This window comes from Penicillium diatomitis (assembly GCF_028827545.1).
Source record: "Penicillium diatomitis strain IBT 30728 chromosome Unknown utg000005l_segment0_segment0, whole genome shotgun sequence".
NCBI lineage: Eukaryota > Fungi > Ascomycota > Eurotiomycetes > Eurotiales > Aspergillaceae > Penicillium > Penicillium diatomitis.
In genome coordinates, this window is record NW_026623177.1 from 828,663 (window position 1) to 845,555 (window position 16,893).

The following is a 16,893-nucleotide window of genomic DNA, read 5'->3' on the forward strand; positions in this document are numbered from 1 at the left end:
AGTGGTGTCGCCCCCTCCGCGCCCGGCGACGTGACCTACCTGAGCCTCGCGCGTCGCCTTCACCTTTCCATTTGCTTCTCCTCGACCATGACGGCTCAAAAGCATGACCAGCGACTCGGCGACATCATCTTCTTCCCCCCTCGTTTTTCCCCATTAGCCGTTTTCTACCTCCCTTCCCTTTTTACATATCTTCTTTCTCCCCTCTCGAAATAGCCCGCCGGGCTTGCACATATACCGCACGCAACTCTTGTGATTCCCTCCCATCGTCAGCATCTGCCCTTTCATGTCGCCCGGATCTGGCTCCTAGTTCCGTATGAGGCAATTCGTCCCCTTTTTGCCTTTTGAGAACTCCTCAGGGTCCAAATCCTCTCTGTACAGCGAGGGCATGCGACCTCCTCTAACTTTGTGGAATGGAATTCACAGCATTTCCTGCACGCGGTCTTTCATGTTACTACCACTCGAGCCCTGCTACGTACCTAGGGTTTAAGTGTGACGCGCGACAGCTTTTCTCTTCTCTGTGTCTTCATCTTGTTCCTGTCTATTTCATACTTTCTATTCCACCTCTTATAGGGGACAGTCTCTCTTTGGCCACGGCCCCATTTCACCTATTTTAAAGACTGCCCCTTTTTCTGTTCAACCATTCCTCCCTCTTTTCCTACCGTTTTGTTTTTCTGTCTGGTAGTTGTATCATGTATCTATGTACCCTCATCCGGGCTTTCGGCAAATTTACAGTCGAGATCATTCGGCCATCGTGCTCCAGTCATTCTATGGATACCATGCGCTCCCATCGTACCGGTCTGTCTCGTAATAAGAGCTTCTTCGCCTTCTCAAGGTACACTCCTTAGAAGACTCTGGAATTTGAAGTCTGCTCTCCCGATTTTAGATCCTTGTCATTGTCCATCTCTCGGTTGTCCCTGTCGATGGTCTGAAACTCTCAAGCAAAGAGCTCCAATTTCCTTGTGCCGAGCTTCCATCTTCAACCGCCCCACATCCCAGCTGCGCCAATCAAAGACCCCTGGTTGGAGCTCTCCTCAACCCGCCGCTTCCGCAACGTCAGTAAATTTGGTTACTACGTCTGCGACGACGTGGGAAAAAAATCCATGCGTTTGCCCATTCCTTCCTCTCTTTTCACATCTTGAACGCTGCACGGATTTGCGCACATGGAAGCTTGAGCTTCTTGCAAAATATCTTCGACCGAGGCAGTCGGGTCTCTTACTGAGCGCAACCACAAGACAGGGGCCATTCCGCTCGATAAGCCCGTACAGTGCGGAGCCTCGAGAGTCTCCTTTTTACGTCTCTCCTTTCATGAATGGATGGGGGTACAGCGGCCAATTGACTGGATCACATACTCAATATCCCCAGATTGAACCATCTGGGCTTTTCCAATTGTCGACTGCAGTCTCGTGGTCGATGCGCCCTTACGCCACGTAGACCGTGATCGAGAACTCCACTTTCGCAAAAGCTTGCCTGGAACGCCCTCCGTGGCCTCACTTGCACCTACTCGAGTCGCCTAGGTCGAATCGATCCGGATATAACATGGAACTACAATCAACAGACGCGCGGACATCTCCATCAGCGGGCTCGTCGCAATCCCCCAGAAGGAAACAAAATGCGCTTCAAGAAGCCAAAACTCGGCAGTTAGAGCAGGAATTCAAGACAAAGCACTTGGGTGTGCTCGGAGTCCTGGCCTGGGTCCTGTAAGTGTAAACGTGACGATATGCACTGCGATGAGTGACCGATTATGCAATCTCCACACAATCTTGAACGACGGTAGGCTAATGATTGGCGCATCGGTTGCTACCTACAGGCTCCTGCACGTTGTCGGTATATACTTCTTCACCAAAGGTTTCCTTCTGACTCGGATGGTCCTCGAGACCAAGTCTTCCTGTGAAATCCTACCCACAACGGACGAGTCCGGGAGGGCGATCACGTCTTCGACGGAAAGTCGCAGCGGATGCTGGCACGAAAAGACCTTCGACAAGGCCGTGGTCATTATTATCGATGCGCTTCGCTATGACTTCACCGTACCGTTCCCTTCGGCGAATGAGGGTCAGACAGCGCATCTTTTCCATAACAACATTCCGGTGCTTTATGAGACTGCCGTTCAAAGCCCTAGTAATGCCTTTCTGCTTCCTTTCATTGCCGACCCACCCACCACTACTCTGCAACGTTTGAAGGGACTCACCACTGGGACTTTGCCGACTTTTATTGATGCAGGCTCCAATTTTGCCGGCACTGCCATTGATGAGGACAACTTAGTCGCCCAGCTCCATCATGCCGGCAAGACCCTTGTTCAACTCGGCGACGACACTTGGCAGTCGCTGTTTCCCGGTTATTTTGACGCGAACCTTTCGCATCCGTACGATTCATTCAATGTATGGGATTTGCATACCGTTGATAATGGTGTCAATGAGCATCTCTTTCCCTTACTTCGGCCAGAGCACAAGTCCAAGTGGGACGTGATCTTTGGCCATTACCTAGGCGTGGATCATGCTGGACACCGCTACGGACCTGATCACGCTGCCATGGCTGCCAAACTGCAAGAGATGGATCGCGTCATTCGACAGATCATGGACTCCCTGGACGATGATACTCTGCTGGTCGTGATGGGCGATCATGGTATGGATACCAAGGGTGATCACGGCGGCGAGTCAGACGACGAGGTTCAAGCCGCACTGTGGATGTATTCCAATCGCGGTGTATTCGGCCGCACGAGCAAAGAGACTTTGCTGCCACCGCAGCATGCGCGCGAGCGTTCGGTCCCACAAATCGACCTTGTGCCGACCCTGTCGCTGCTTCTCGGCATGCCTATTCCATTCAACAACCTAGGCTCACCCATCGAGGAGGCGTTTGCCGGTTCGAACGGTAACGACTGGTCTAATTTGTTGGCTGTCAATCGATTGTCTGCTGCGCAGATTAAGAGGTACCAACACGCGTATGCGGAGGCCAGAGGCGCTGGTGAGGATGATGAATCTTTCGCGCTCTGGACCGCTGCGGAGGCAGAACGGAGCTCGGCTTCCAAGACCTTTTTGTCCAAGTCAAATGCCGTTCGTTCAAGCTACAAACTGTATCGTGATTATCAGCGACACACTCTGGAGGTTTGCCGCGGACTTTGGGCGCGCTTTGACGTTCCCAGCATGGTATCGGGCGTCGCACTCTTGTTCTTCGGTCTTGTTCTGCTCATAATTTATGCTCGAGGACTTACTGTGGATCGCACAGACATGACGAGTCCCCTTCTCACCGTCGCCGGAATGGGTGCCAGCGCTGGCGCTGTGTCTGGTGTGTGTATGGCTCTTTTCGGAGTGGTCGACACGACAATTGTCGACTTGTCAGTTCTTTTGGCAGCCTTTGGAAGTATGCTCGGTGGCCTTTCTGTACTTGTGAAGAAGCCGGCACGTCTGAGCTTGCCACTTCCTAACGGCATGTGGGGATGGCTCGCTTTCTTTTTCACCGTCTCTCAATCTGTCGGCTTCGCCTCAAACTCGTATACGATCTGGGAAGACGACATCCTTCTCTTTTTCCTGACGACATTCGGCGTGTGCGCGGGGATTTCCTCCATGCGCCAGAGAGCAACGGCGGATCGCGTGCTTGGCGTATACCACTCAGTTTTGTTCATCGTGCTGGGACGGCTCGCCTCTTTTTCCCGCCTTTGCCGTGAGGAGCAAATGCCCTTCTGCCGCTCCACCTACTACGCTTCCTCGACTTCGTCAGTCTCTGCCCCATGGCAGCTCATGATTCCAGTAATGGTGGCACTGATCCTCCCTGGTGTTGTGCGCGCCTTCTACGCAGGCTCCAAATCTTATGAAGGCGCTGCCAGCCTGTGGATTGGCTTTGCTTTCCGCATCGGACTTGTGATCACATCTACCTTCTGGATGCTCGAGGGCGCCGACGACGGAGAATGGCTGCCTCTCGGCAAGGAGACGTTGAAGTCGATCCGGGTCTTCCTGGCTCAACTTGTCCTGGCACTGGCCTTTGGGGCCGGCACCGCTGCGTACCTGTATTGCAAGCCGTGTATCACCATCAGTGTCTCCAAGCCCACGGAAGACCCCAATGCTCCACCTGCACCTTTTATTGCCGGTCAACAGCAGCCGCCACGGACCACCGTTACGATTCTGGGATTTGGAAACGTCTACGGCACACGATTCTTCTTCCTTGTTGTGAATTTTGCGCTTGCTATTATTCTCATGCAAAAACCAATGGGACAAGGCGCCATCGCCCTGCTGGTCTGCCAGGTTCTATCTCTTCTTGAGATCCTGGACACCAACGGTCTCACATTGTCCAATTCATCAATTGGTCCTATTGTTTTGGGCCTCCTTGGCTCTTTTTATTTTTTCAAGACGGGCCACCAGGCGGTCCTCAGCACCATCCAATGGGAGACCGCCTTCATTCCCTTGTCCACCATCAAGTACCCCTGGTCCCCACTTCTCGTTGTGCTCAACACCTTTGGTGCACAAATCCTCACCGCAATCGCAGTGCCTCTGACCGTCCTCTGGAAGCGGCCGCTTCGGACCTCTGAACTCGGCTCCCAGCCGAGCAGTGACAAGACTGCCAATCCGGCTACCAAATTGCTCTCGGACGTGACCCAGGCCGCTACTACGCACATTCTGTATCTCGCGACTATCAATCTCGCCACAACCATGTGGGCTGGGCACTTGCGTCGTCACCTGATGCTGTATCGTATCTTCAGTCCGCGCTTCATGATGGGCGCCGTGGTGCTTGGTGTGGTGGACGTTGTCCTGATGCTTGTCGGCGTTGGAGGGGTCCGGTGGAGCACAGTCAGCGTGGGCGATGTCTTTGGCTGGTGATGTACGTAGGTGATGGAGTCGAGCTTTGATGTCACGGTTGGCATACTGTATGTTGCATTGATTGGCTTTCTCTGGGAAAGGGGTAACGATGTGGCCAGTGGCCACTACCACCAGGTTCAACGCGTGTTGAATCACTTTGAAGGTCCATTAGATACAGTGGGATGAATCTTCGCATTGCATTGCCGGGGTGTATTTTGATCCTTGGTACATACTGCATTCACTTGCCCTTTTTATATATATATGCCCCTCCTCATTTCTTGTCTTTGTCTGTTGCCGAAGGCTACCGCTTGACTTTAATTTTCTTCAACATGTGAATACCTTTGTACAAATCAAGTCTTTTCAGATTCCAGCAGGATCGACCGTTCCACGTAGCCGCATAGCCCACAGGTGCAGGTAGACACTAGACTAGTAGACATACCCCTTGTACACGAGGCGTCCTCGAGAATTCCAGGCCGGAGGAAAAAAAAACTAGCATGGGGTTGCATGATATATTGCGCGCAAACCGGTTAGTCCACAGAGGTTGAGGCACCGCACGGGTCCCCGGTGGAAAAGTATGCAGTACGCACTACGCAGTACGCACTATGCACTAGGTACTGATGCGGCATGGGAAGCCCTCGACTTGTAATGGACGGTGTATGAGCCATGAACATTGCACATTCCTCATGGAATGGAATGCATGATGGAACTGGAAGGTGTTTGGTCATCTGGATTAAGCTGATGTAGATTGTAGGGGGGATTCTCGCGAGTATAGGAGAGAAAGAGACGAGACGAGACGAGAGGCCCGAGAGACTCCAATCAAGCACTTGCAATTTAGGCAGGATTAGCTATGTATCTGCCATGTGCACTCGATATCCTGCAATGGTAGGGTTCAGAATCATGTCAATATTTGAAATATTTGAGAGAAAGCACGATGTTTTCAGATCAGATCATATCCCGCATCACGAGTCAAATTGATAACATTGGAAGGCGACATGAACAACAATAAAGAAATTAGGTATCGAGAGAGAGGAAAAAAAAAAAAAAAAGCAACATCAGGCCCAAAATCATCTAAGAAAGTCCACCAACTTTGGCATCGTGTAAATCGTGCTCCTCCATCTTGTATTTCTTGAAATCGCGAGTCTTGAGATCCTTCTTGGAGAACAGGATGTCCAACTCTTCAAAGGTTCGGCCCTTGGTCTCCGGCAGACGCAGGAACGCCCAGATCCACAGAATGACGATAATGCCACCGGTCAGGAAGCCCGTCTTACCCTTCCAGTTACCGTTGCTGGGGTTGAGGATGTACGGACCAACAAAGTAGTTGATCAGCAGGGAGAGGTTGTAGGCGTTTCGCGCGAGCGAGACCGTCTTGGCGCGCAGGCGAGTCGAGGAGACTTCGCTGACGATGATGTAGGCGGCTGGACCGACGGAGAGCTGGTAGCCGCAGTTCCAGATGAGGAAGATGGCGGAGGAGGCGTAGCCGACGGCGGGCGTTTCGGGGGCCAGAGCGAGGAAGCCCAGGAGGAACATCATGAGACTCATGAAGGGGAGACCGAAGAGGTAAAGACGACGACGACCGACGTTGGCGACGGTGGAGATGGAGATGAAGTTGAAGAGGAGGTGGAGCCCGCCGAGGCCGACGCTCATCTTGTAGGCGTCTTGGGATGCGAGACCGGCCAGTTCGAAGAAGTAGGTCGAGTAGGAGGAGATGACGAATCCGCACCAAAGCTGCGAGGCCCAGGCCACACAGGCGATCTCCGTACGCCACAGGTTGTTGCCGCGGAAGCAGTCGAGGTAGCCGACGCCCTCGTGCATGTTCATTTCGAGACGGTTGGTCTCTTGCATGAGGGCCACGGTGCGACGGACTTCGTCCTCGTCGGCCTGACCGCTGATGAGTTGACGGACGACCTTTTCGGCCTCTTCGGGCTTGCCGTGACGGACCAACCACCAGGGGGATTCGGGGGCGAAGAGGATGAGCGGCACGATGATGGCCGGCCAGACCCATTGCACGGCAAAGGGGATGCGCCAGCCCCACTGATCGGTGCGGTGGTTCAGCGTCAGAAGCACGGAGTAGGACAGAAGCTGGCCGATGCCCCAGCACATGACGACCCAAATCTCGACCAGACCACGCAGTACCACGGGACAGAGCTCGGCGGCATACGGAGGCGCCAGACAGGCGAAGACTCCCCACGAGATACCGCAGAGCACCTCACCGGCGAAGATGATGGAGATCTTGGTGGCAAAGAAGGAGATGAAGATACAGCCCGACAACCAGGTCAGCCACACCAAGACCGATTTCTTATAACCGAGTCGATCAACCGTGTAGGCGCCCAGGTAGATACCGACAATGTTTCCGAGCGGACTGGAGCAACCCAGCGCGAGCTGCCAGTGAGCATCTAGCTGATATCCCGACTTTGCGTTGATATAGGTGCCGAACTGACTGCGGAAGGATGGAAAGGCAGACAGCGAACCCAACAAGGCACCATCGTATCCGTCCATGATCACGGTCAACGAAACCACCATGCTCCACAGAATCGCCTTGTAGTACTTCTTGACAGCCTGTAACGCCGTCATCTGATGCTCCGCCTCGGTGGCCAACCGCGCATCTTCGGCCATGGTGTGGGAGACCTCGACATGGTCGATGCCCGACTGGGCGTGCTTCTCGTTCTCCATCCTGCTGCGAGGCAAGCACCAAGAACGTGTCGTGTGAACGATACTAGGCAAAGAGATCAAGGGAAAGGTACACCAGTGAGAATGGATCGAGTCACACCACGAGGTTAGACAGAAACGACTTCTTGTGGGATCCACGGTCGGTATCGCTGTTATATAGCGATCGACCATGCCGTGCCCATGCAGACCGGCGTGTGCCCGTTGGCCCGGGCCTTCTCGAGGCCCTCCATCTCGTCTATTTTTTTTTACCCCATGGGCAGCTTCCCCGGGTGGATCCAGCTTCCCCGGGTAATGTTGATACTTTCCAGATGATCACAGCCCATTGCGACGCCCAGTACAGCTGAACGAGCTGGAAGGGCTTGCTCGAGGTGGGCACTCTGAACCAACCACGATCCAGTGGTGGCCAGCTGAGAGGTTGTGTCGATTGGATCCCAAACCCGATTCTTTGGAGAGCATTCCCCACCCCCGCATTATCGCTTACGATTTTTGGCTAAATAGAACGTGAGGATCTCCGATTACCATTCGCCAGCCACGGAGCAGGGGAGGATGAAGCCGAGCACAGGTCCGAGTCTCGGGCCACCGCAACGAACAAGTGATGTGGCTCCTTCGCGGCTGCGGTGGTCTCACTCTCAAGCGAGAGTCGCCCCCAGATGGCAAAAAGCGCAAGAAAGGCAAGGAACCAGCCGGGGGGGGCAATACGAGTCATGTCTTAGCTTGGTGCCGATCCGGTCTGGTCCTTTGGGAAGTTTCATTTGCCGTCCAGCCACCTTTTGGCGTGAAAAGGCGTGGACTCGACGCGAGGCTAAAGGTGAAACCGGCATAGTCTCCAGTCCGTCTGGCGCCAAAGAGGGAGGGAGGAGAGCAGGCGTCACAATTATTCCTCCAGTTGGGTTCAGTCGATTTGGTCAGGTGAGACGCTTATCTGGTCTTGTCTTCTCTCTCGTGGGGGACTCCCAGTTTCTCGGCTGATTTTCCCCCATCTCACCTGTCTCGAGCTCGAGGGGAGAGATCTTCCTGGCAGGACGGGCAGTGCCTGAGAGACAACAAAGATAGTCAGAAGTCGTCGATGCCTCTACTGTACTTTGGTCTTGCGATAGAATTCACGACAGCAAAGACACTATTTGATCAAACAATGCCAACGATAGGATCGACACCTCTCTCATACCCCAGGATGGAGAGGAAGATAAGGTACTTCTACCTTCCTTGGCGACGGGGACATAAGATTCGTACCATTTTTCCTCCCGGGACATTACCCTCGTCCAATCGGCACCGGCCCTCGGACTGGCAAAAAGACAGACTTTCTCGGAGCAATCCGACTGTGCCCTGCTTTTCCTTTCAGTCTCTCCATGTCGGGGGGGGGGGTTCGTTAGGGGTCGTTAGGGGTCGTTAGGGGTCATTAGGAGGAGAGTTTGGCGTTGGATCGTCAACCTTTTGCCGCTCGGTAACCTCCAGTCTCAACCATCCCAGAAGCTCAGTCGTCCACGCGGCCCTTTTCCAAGGTCTATTTAGACGGTCTGGGAGGGGAGAGAAAAGGCAAACGCCGACGCACCGCTCAAGTGCGCCAGAAATCTGGGTAATGACCCCACAAAGCTTCTCGTTTTCTGGTTGGGTATGAGACCTACTGTAAGACTGGGATACCACAGGCCAAGTTCTGTAGACGGTAGAGTAAATCCTAAATAGTAAATCCTAAATGCTAAATCCTAAATAGTAAATCCTAAATAGTAAATCCTAAATAGTAAATCCTAAATGCTAAATACCCAGCCGAGAAGGTGTCGCTGGGCGTGAATCTCACTGTCGCAGGGATGGCTCCGATGCATCACCCAATTCTGTCGTCGGGATGCTTGTTCCCCCGTCGTGCTCCCAATCACACGTGACCAAGACGTTGGGGACAACCGGACTGACTGTCGATCAACCGCCTAAAAGGGTCTTTCCGAAACTTTGTCTATCCTTCTTTGGGAGCTTCTCCGTTGGCATGGGGGCGGTGGGACTCGGCTGGGCAGAACGAGGAGATCATGAGAGCGCGTCAGAAGGTTATTTCTTCACCGCGATGGAAGCGAGAAGCGAGAGGATGCAGGAATCGGCGAGACTCTGACTACTGTCCGATACACGCGATCATTGAGGATGCGATGCGGCTACTGCGGTTCGAGGAGAGTGTAGGAAACCGGGTCAACCATGAAGAAGGAGAAGAAGAAGAGTGGGCGAGATGCCTCATCACCTCCCGTCTCCACTCTCCACTTCCCCCGCAGACTCTCGGCCCACGTGAACCGTGCAAATTCCAGATGGGCCCACGTAGGCTCGACCTCTGCTGGCTTGATCATTCTCACACTCGCGTCAGACGACGAGATGAATCGGTCAGGTCGACATGAAAAACCCGTGGTCATCACGATGCCATTCAATCTATCATATATACAGAGACCGGACCCATCTTCTCGATCCATCCAGGCACTCATCAACAGAGAAAACACAAAGCAAAAAACTCGGAAAAGGATCCAGTCTAGTCAATGATCCCATCCGGTAGGAAAGAAACATAATCAATGGGCGCAAGTTCGTCTCCATTGGGCGTACCAACAATCGTCAGTACATCCCCCTCGTGAACGGTCACCCCCTTGAAGGTGATGCGGGTATTGGAGTGTCCATCACGAAGATCGGAAAAGTCGTGAAGCAGGTGCTTGCCCAGATCGCCCGCCCATTCCCCCACGAGCCGTTTCTCACCACCCGGCCCGCTGCCGAGGAAGACCTGATAGCGAGATGTACCACCCAGATGATCGTAGTAGTTCACCGCGAGGTTATAAGTGCCCGCGGGGAAGGAGACGGGCCAAGTAGCCGTGCCGGGCGCAGTGTTGGACGTGGTGATGATGGCTTCGGCTCCGTAGGCGGCCTCAAAGGGCTTGACGGGGACCACCTGGTATCCTGTCAACTGCATGTCCTGGGCCTTGACGCGCCACTTGTGGTTGCCCACGCGGTTGCGCTCGTCGGCGATACCACATTTGGCATGGTAGAAGGTGTTGACGGAGTCGCGCCACACGAGGGCGTGACCGGCTTGATAGGTCAAGTGGAAGAGGATATGCTGGAAACGGTGGTCGTCGATGAGTCCACGGAGGGCTTGCCAGCGGACGGGGAAGGTCTGCGCGTTCTCTGCACCTTCATAGTGAGCGTCGTAGAAGTGCTGGATCACTGTCTTGCCCGACTTCAAGCGGTGGGTATAGGGGACATGGTGGAACCAAAGTAGAAGCTCGTCGGGAGTGGTCTCGATATTCTCAAAGACCTTGGCCACCTCGGCTGGGTATTGACCGGAGAATCCGGTGCCGGTGGCTACCGTGCGATCCATGCCGATGGCATGCGCATCGGCGCGCGTCCACTGGCCCCATCCGTTCCCGTCCATCGCGGCTGGACTGGGACCGTAGTGGCAGGTTTTGACAATGTCGCAGAGTGTCTGGATGCCCAGGTTTCCCGAGTAGTTCTCATATGTGGGCCAGGACTCCATCGATAGTTGGGTGATTGTGTCGACCACGGTGGGGTTCAGACCGAAGGTGAGACGGGCCCAATCTGAGACCACCGCGGCCTCGTCGCTGGATGGCTCCCAGCAGTACCGACCATATGCGTATAGGTTGGACATGGCAAGGTGACTGCCCAGCCAGGTCGAGTCATTGCCGACGTTGACCACGGCGGCGTATCCGCTGTACTTCCAGTTGAAGCGCTCGCCAGACACGACGTCTTTGACGAGCGACGGCTCCCCGTCGATGCGAAGATCGAAATCAAGGATTGTGCGCCACAGCGGCGCCAGATAGCAAAGATGGCTTTGCTGGCCCATGTACTCTTGTGCCACCTGGAATTCGATGATGGTTCGGGTTCGTCGTAGGTGAGCCAGCAGCGGCGAGGGGGGCTCACGGACCTGAAAATCAATGGGACCGTATTTGATCTGCACCAGTACGTTCTCATCAAACACATCGTCGAGCCCGTCAAAGAACTCCACCGCTGCGTTGGCTCGGTCGTTCTTCCAGTTGGACTCGTCGAGGTGATGGTTGTAAACGAACGCACGGTACATGACGATACCGTCCCCATGAGGCTTCAAGGCCCGAGCGAACAAATTGGCTCCTTCGGCCAAAGTACGCCCGTAGGTCAGGGGACCCGGTTGGCCCTCCGAATTGGCCTTGATCAGGTATCCCAGCATGTCCGGCACATTCTCATACAATTGTGTGGTGATATCGTTCCAAAAGGCCACCACATCCGGGTCTAGAGGATCGGACGTCTTGAGCCCTCCCAGCTCGATTGGAGTATCAAAGTACAGCGCGACTCCGATCCGCACACCCCAGGGTCGCATGGCATCGGCAATTCGACCGAGCCCCTTGAGATTTGAAGGATTCAACAAGTTGCAGTGCGAGTTGACATTGTTCACCACGATACCGTTGAGCCGCACAGAGGCCATCAGTCGTGCGTACTGCTCGACTCGGGTGAGATCGTCAAGGACAGCGCCATCTTTGAAAAAGATGGATGGTCCGGCGTAACCTCGCTCAATGGAGCCGTCCAGATTATCCCATTGATTGATCCATCGAATCGGTGCGCTGGGGCTGCTGGCGTAACTGGCAGGACTGGGCTGATTTTGCGCCAGACGCATGAGGAATTCCATAGCACCGTAGAGCGCACCTCGCTCGTTCTGGCCTATGATCACCACCGTCTGAGCTTCGTCCTTGAATGTAGAAGTTCCGAGCCAGAACCCATCTTCTTTGAGAGAGGAGACGGTGTTTTTCACATCCTGCAGAGAAGGAAAAGCCGACCAAGGGAAATCGTCTTGGGTGCCAACCACGATCGCAGAGGAGGAAAGTTGCTCGGAAGGGTCGAATTTGTGGCGGATATTTGCGCTCTGGTTCAGAATCTTCTTCAGGCCATCTTGAACCTCCTTTCCAGCCGTACATACGGGACTGGACTTGGAGTCTGTCAATGCGACAATGTTCGTGTAGCGCGGGTATTGCTTGGCCGCCTCCGTGGGAAGTGAAGCGTAACGTAACCACGCCTCGAGGCCATTTTCTCTGGGGTCAGACATTGCTGCAGCTCAAGAAAGTGATGAGAGAATGGTGTCTTGAGAAGAAGAAAAACAGCCGAACGAATACACATCTACCCCTCCTTTTCATGAAGCTCTGAGAGAGTTGATCGTCATTGCTAACCCCTCCAAAAATCTTGGATAAATTGATTTCTTCTTTTGGTATAGCTTGGTTTATTCAAAATTCCTTCTTTCTCGTTTTGGTCTACTTGAGAAAGACAGCTGGACCGGCTAAATCGACAGTCCCGGCTGAACCAGAGGAGAACGCAACATTGAAATGCCAGGATTTTCACTGTATAGCGTGTTCCGCGCTGTGCAAATGTACTGGGCTAATCCAATTGTACGGGTCTAGACTCTAGATTGTCTACAAGGTCCAGTGTCACTAATGTATTGCAGACTCCAGATTCTAGATCAATATTCATCAGTTGGTACTTAATCGACTACTGACTACGTAGCACATGCCCTCATACAGTCAATCAGCCCTCGCATCCACGATATTACTTTGACAGATCCTGGGATATCATTCTCAATCCCAGTATACTCAGATACTGTAATCAGTGAGTGTTGGGGGTAAGTGATGAGCATTGTGGAGTACTGCGGGGGGAGTAAACAACAACCTCGGAACTCAAAGGGTCCCCGATCCACAGTCCAAGTCCACAGGTCCCCAGTACATACTTTACTTATGCATCCCAAGCGCTGTGCGGTGTAACAGGTACATACTCGGGGCACTGTCGCCTTCGTGTTGTTTAGTACCTCAGTGACTCTGCCTAGCTACCTGAGCATTACCAGTGAGTTACTCAGAGGTACAGTAGCTCCCTACTCAGTGGTCAGTAGCAGTCTGCAGGGGCCTAGTACTTATTTTTGCCAGAATCGGGAGTGAATGTCGGTTCAAGCACGACTGACAGAGGCCAAGCCACAATCAAGGCACCATACCATACATTCAAGCTCTGGCAGAATCGACGGTATCCATGAGCAGTTCAACAAATCTTGGGTAAACCGAACAAGAGCTCTTTAGCCACGCGATTCTGTGGTGGAGCGGCACAGAATCCTGAGATATCTGACGACAAGTTCTTCGTATAGACTGTTCAATCGATCAGACGCCGACAACGGCAAATGATACAACGTTAGCGATTGGCAACCCATTCAGTCAGAAGCGGTACTGTAAGCCTTGGAAGGAACGTAGGTTCTGGCAGGCTTCGGGTGAGACACGAGTCTTTCCGGGCGAGGTACCACCGACGGACCACTTCTGACTCTTAGTCCTCTGCGCCGTAGAGTGGCCTAGTGCGGGGTGGATCACCGGTTCTCCGTTTGATTTTTCCAGGATTGCCGAACGATGCGGAGACGTTGACAAGAAGGTTAAGCTGCGTATGTAAGCCCTCGAAGCAACGGATCGGCTGTCGGGCATCCGACTGATGCAGAGGCCGTTTTCCAAAACGCTACACGCCTGAGGCATCATGATGGCCTTTCTCCAGGCACAATGTGAAAAAATGAAAGAAAGATTCTGCGAGCGCGTCAATCCTCCACTCTCTGCAATAGCATCGTGTGGGGGCAGCCCGGGCAGTCAGGCGCGCATAAGAAGTACCGTGTCAATGAATCCACCACTCATAATTGGACTCTCGATTGTGCCCTGTGCAGAAAGTAGTGGTCAATCACGATGATCGTAGGAATGATTAAGGGCCAAGTGGCAGGCTGAGTGCTGAATGCTGAGTGCAGACTCTTCTTTCGGTGGTGCAATCAAGAGTCCAGCAGTCGCGAAGGCAGAATAGATTAGCCTGAATTGCTCCGGGATCATCACCATTCATTTACTTCGACAACTGGGTCCAACAGTTGGTGGAGGTGAGCCTTCTCGATTAGGACTAGTGGGCCCCGTCGTGGTGACGCTAGCCGCTTGGAGAGGGCATGCAGAACAGCGCCGATGCGGTGCCTGGAGATTTGGTGAACTCCCCACAATCATCATGGCGCGGGCAGATATGGGGTCCGGGGTAATATCATTATGTTGAGGGAAGGCTGGTCGCCAAGGCAGGTTGACCGGATCAGCTTGGCACACACGGTGTGACTGGTATAAAGAAGCTTACAGTGCCGCGACAACAGAGAGGTTTTCTTTTTTGTTTTTGCGCGGTCGAATACAATCCATTCATCTCAGTGTGCTGCTGTCGATTGACCACCATACCAAAATGAGGACTTCATCAACATATCACGCCCTCGGGCTACTCGGCCTGACTGTGCCAAGCTTGGCTGGTGTCGCGTCCTGTTCGGCCCCCAAGGCCGATGCCATCACCATCAAGACCGACTCTAAGCTGCAAAAGATCGACGGCTTTGGATTCTCACAAGCTTTCACTCGCGCGGCCGAATTTCAGGCGGCAGACCCCCAGCTGTCAAAGGCGGCGCTCGATCTCTTCTTCGACAAGAAGAATGGCGCTGGTTTCAGCATCATCCGCAATTGGATTCCCTCATCTTCCAATTACACAATTGAGCCAAGCAGCCCAGGCTCTCCTTCCTCCACTCCTCAGTACCGCTGGGATGGCTGGGATGAGGGCCAGGTCTGGTTCACCAAGCAGGCCCGAAGCTACGGTGTGAAGACGATCTATGCCGATGCATGGAGTGCACCGGGCTTCATGAAGACCAGTGGAGACGAGGCTAAGCCAGGGTAAGTGCACGTATGACCCATGGACGTTGATCCAAGAATATGCTGTTCCGTTACGTGTTTATCAATTGCTGACGCGATACTCGAACACCTAGATTCCTCTGCGGTACTCCCGGTCATGAATGCGCCTCCGGAGACTGGAGACAAGCCTATGCGGACTACCTTGTTCAATACGTCGAGTTCTACAAGAAGGAGGGTATCGACATTACTCACCTGGGATTCTTGAACGAACCCGATTTCAAGTAAGTCGCAACGAGCGCACACCCCGGGAGGGACGTGATGAGACACATCGAAAAAGAAATGAATTTGAAGAAGCTGACCCGGTCGCCCTGGCGTCTAACAGGCCCTCTTATTCCAACATGCAGATCAGTGACAATGCCAGCGAAGCCATTGACTTTATTCCCATCCTCCGCAAGACGGTCGACCATGCCAAATTGGACGTGAGCCTCACATGCTGCGATGCCACCGGCTGGGACAAGCAGGCCGAGTATACCAAGGCCCTGGTCGCCGCCGGCATGCAGCGTGATCTCGACGTCATCACCTCGCACATGTACTCCAGTGACGCTACCTATCCCCTCGATACAATTTTGCCCACCTGGATCTCCGAGGCTGGTGTGGAGACCAGCAGTGGTCGATTCGTGCCCACATGGTACAGCACTGGCAATGTCAACGAGGGACTTGCCTGGGCTATTAAGATTGCCAAGGGCTTGGTCGATGCCAATCTGAACGCTTACCTTTTCTGGGAAGGCTTCGAGATCAACCAGCAGCAGTCGGCCAGCCACCTGCTCGATGTCACCGGTCCTGACCAGAAGACCATTCTCCCATCTGGAATCTTTTACGCGTTCAGCATGTTCTCTCGCTTCATCCGCCCTGATGCTTACCGTGTCGCCATTGAGGGTACTGACAAGCTCGCGAACGTGATTACCGCGGCTTTCCAAAACAAGGACAAGTCTGTCATTGTCGTGTTCACCAACACCGGGGCCGCGAGTCAATCCACTGAGATCTTGGTCCCTCCCCACCAGGCTGGCAGCAGTGCCAAGGCCTGGCTGACCGACAATGACCACAAGATCGAGAAGACCCCCGTGGAGCATACTCGCACTAACGATCACTCCAGCATCAAGGTGAATATTCCCGCTCATAGTGTGGTCACTGTCAAGTTTGCTTGATCGAATTAAGTGTACCATCGTCGCTTGGCTTGGACGATACTCGCTTCTTCGCAATTGATCAAGCATGATTCACTTCAAGTGGTCAACACATCAGGTATCCGCAGACATCACCTGCGCAGAGTCAGACACTATGTTTTTGGGATAAAAAGCACATGAGTGGAACCCACACGTTGATTTTGTACATAATATACAGTACACTGTACTTAGACACTATGAGCTTACTTCCCGACACGAATGGATGATGGATGACTTCATTTACATTTTTAGTTCTCCTGCTGGACGGATCTGAGAATTGGTACCTATGCGTGTAGATGTTGCCTCCGTATATCCACCACACTGTTTATTGTATATCTGTTGCCCGAGTGTTGGCAGACTATCTAGGAATCGGACCCGCCCGTATGGCGGCTATGAGAGGCCACCGCGGCGGCATTGAGTCTCAGTCCAGTGAGGTAAGTAAGCAGCATACTACCGGGCTGGAAAAAGATCGCCTATCGAGGTCACTTCGAACTTGGCAGGTCGTGGGATATAGTTCCGATAGAGCTGGAGCGTGTACTATGCTGCATACAGCCCTAGTACTTCAACCTTGCCCAGTCT

The 16,893-nt window shown here is 53.4% G+C and overlaps 4 protein-coding genes across 4 annotated transcripts; 2 read left to right on the top strand and 2 right to left on the bottom strand.

Annotated features, from left to right (window-relative positions):
- Positions 1-1,536: 1,536 nt before the first annotated feature.
- On the top strand, positions 1,537-4,805 carry N7539_004933 (mannose-ethanolamine phosphotransferase GPI13; the record flags this gene model as incomplete). The annotated part of the gene is made up of 2 exons (XM_056934535.1): positions 1,537-1,697; positions 1,808-4,805. 2 exons carry the CDS (start codon positions 1,537-1,539, stop codon positions 4,803-4,805), a joined length of 3,159 nt encoding a protein of 1,052 aa, XP_056789729.1.
- Positions 4,806-5,852: 1,047 nt separating this feature from the next.
- On the bottom strand, positions 5,853-7,454 carry N7539_004934 (uncharacterized protein; the record flags this gene model as incomplete). Its single annotated transcript, XM_056934536.1, has 1 exon — positions 5,853-7,454. The coding sequence occupies one exon, from the start codon at positions 7,452-7,454 to the stop codon at positions 5,853-5,855; it is 1,602 nt and encodes a 533-aa protein (XP_056789730.1).
- A 2,491-nt stretch (positions 7,455-9,945) lies between these two features.
- On the bottom strand, positions 9,946-12,492 carry aguA (alpha-glucuronidase; the record flags this gene model as incomplete). The annotated part of the gene is made up of 1 exon (XM_056934537.1): positions 9,946-12,492. One exon carries the CDS (start codon positions 12,490-12,492, stop codon positions 9,946-9,948), a length of 2,547 nt encoding a protein of 848 aa, XP_056789731.1.
- A 2,171-nt stretch (positions 12,493-14,663) lies between these two features.
- On the top strand, positions 14,664-16,299 carry N7539_004936 (uncharacterized protein; the record flags this gene model as incomplete). Its single annotated transcript, XM_056934538.1, has 3 exons — positions 14,664-15,136; positions 15,229-15,375; positions 15,432-16,299. The coding sequence occupies 3 exons, from the start codon at positions 14,664-14,666 to the stop codon at positions 16,297-16,299; spliced, it is 1,488 nt and encodes a 495-aa protein (XP_056789732.1).
- Between the last annotated feature and the right edge of the window lie 594 nt (positions 16,300-16,893).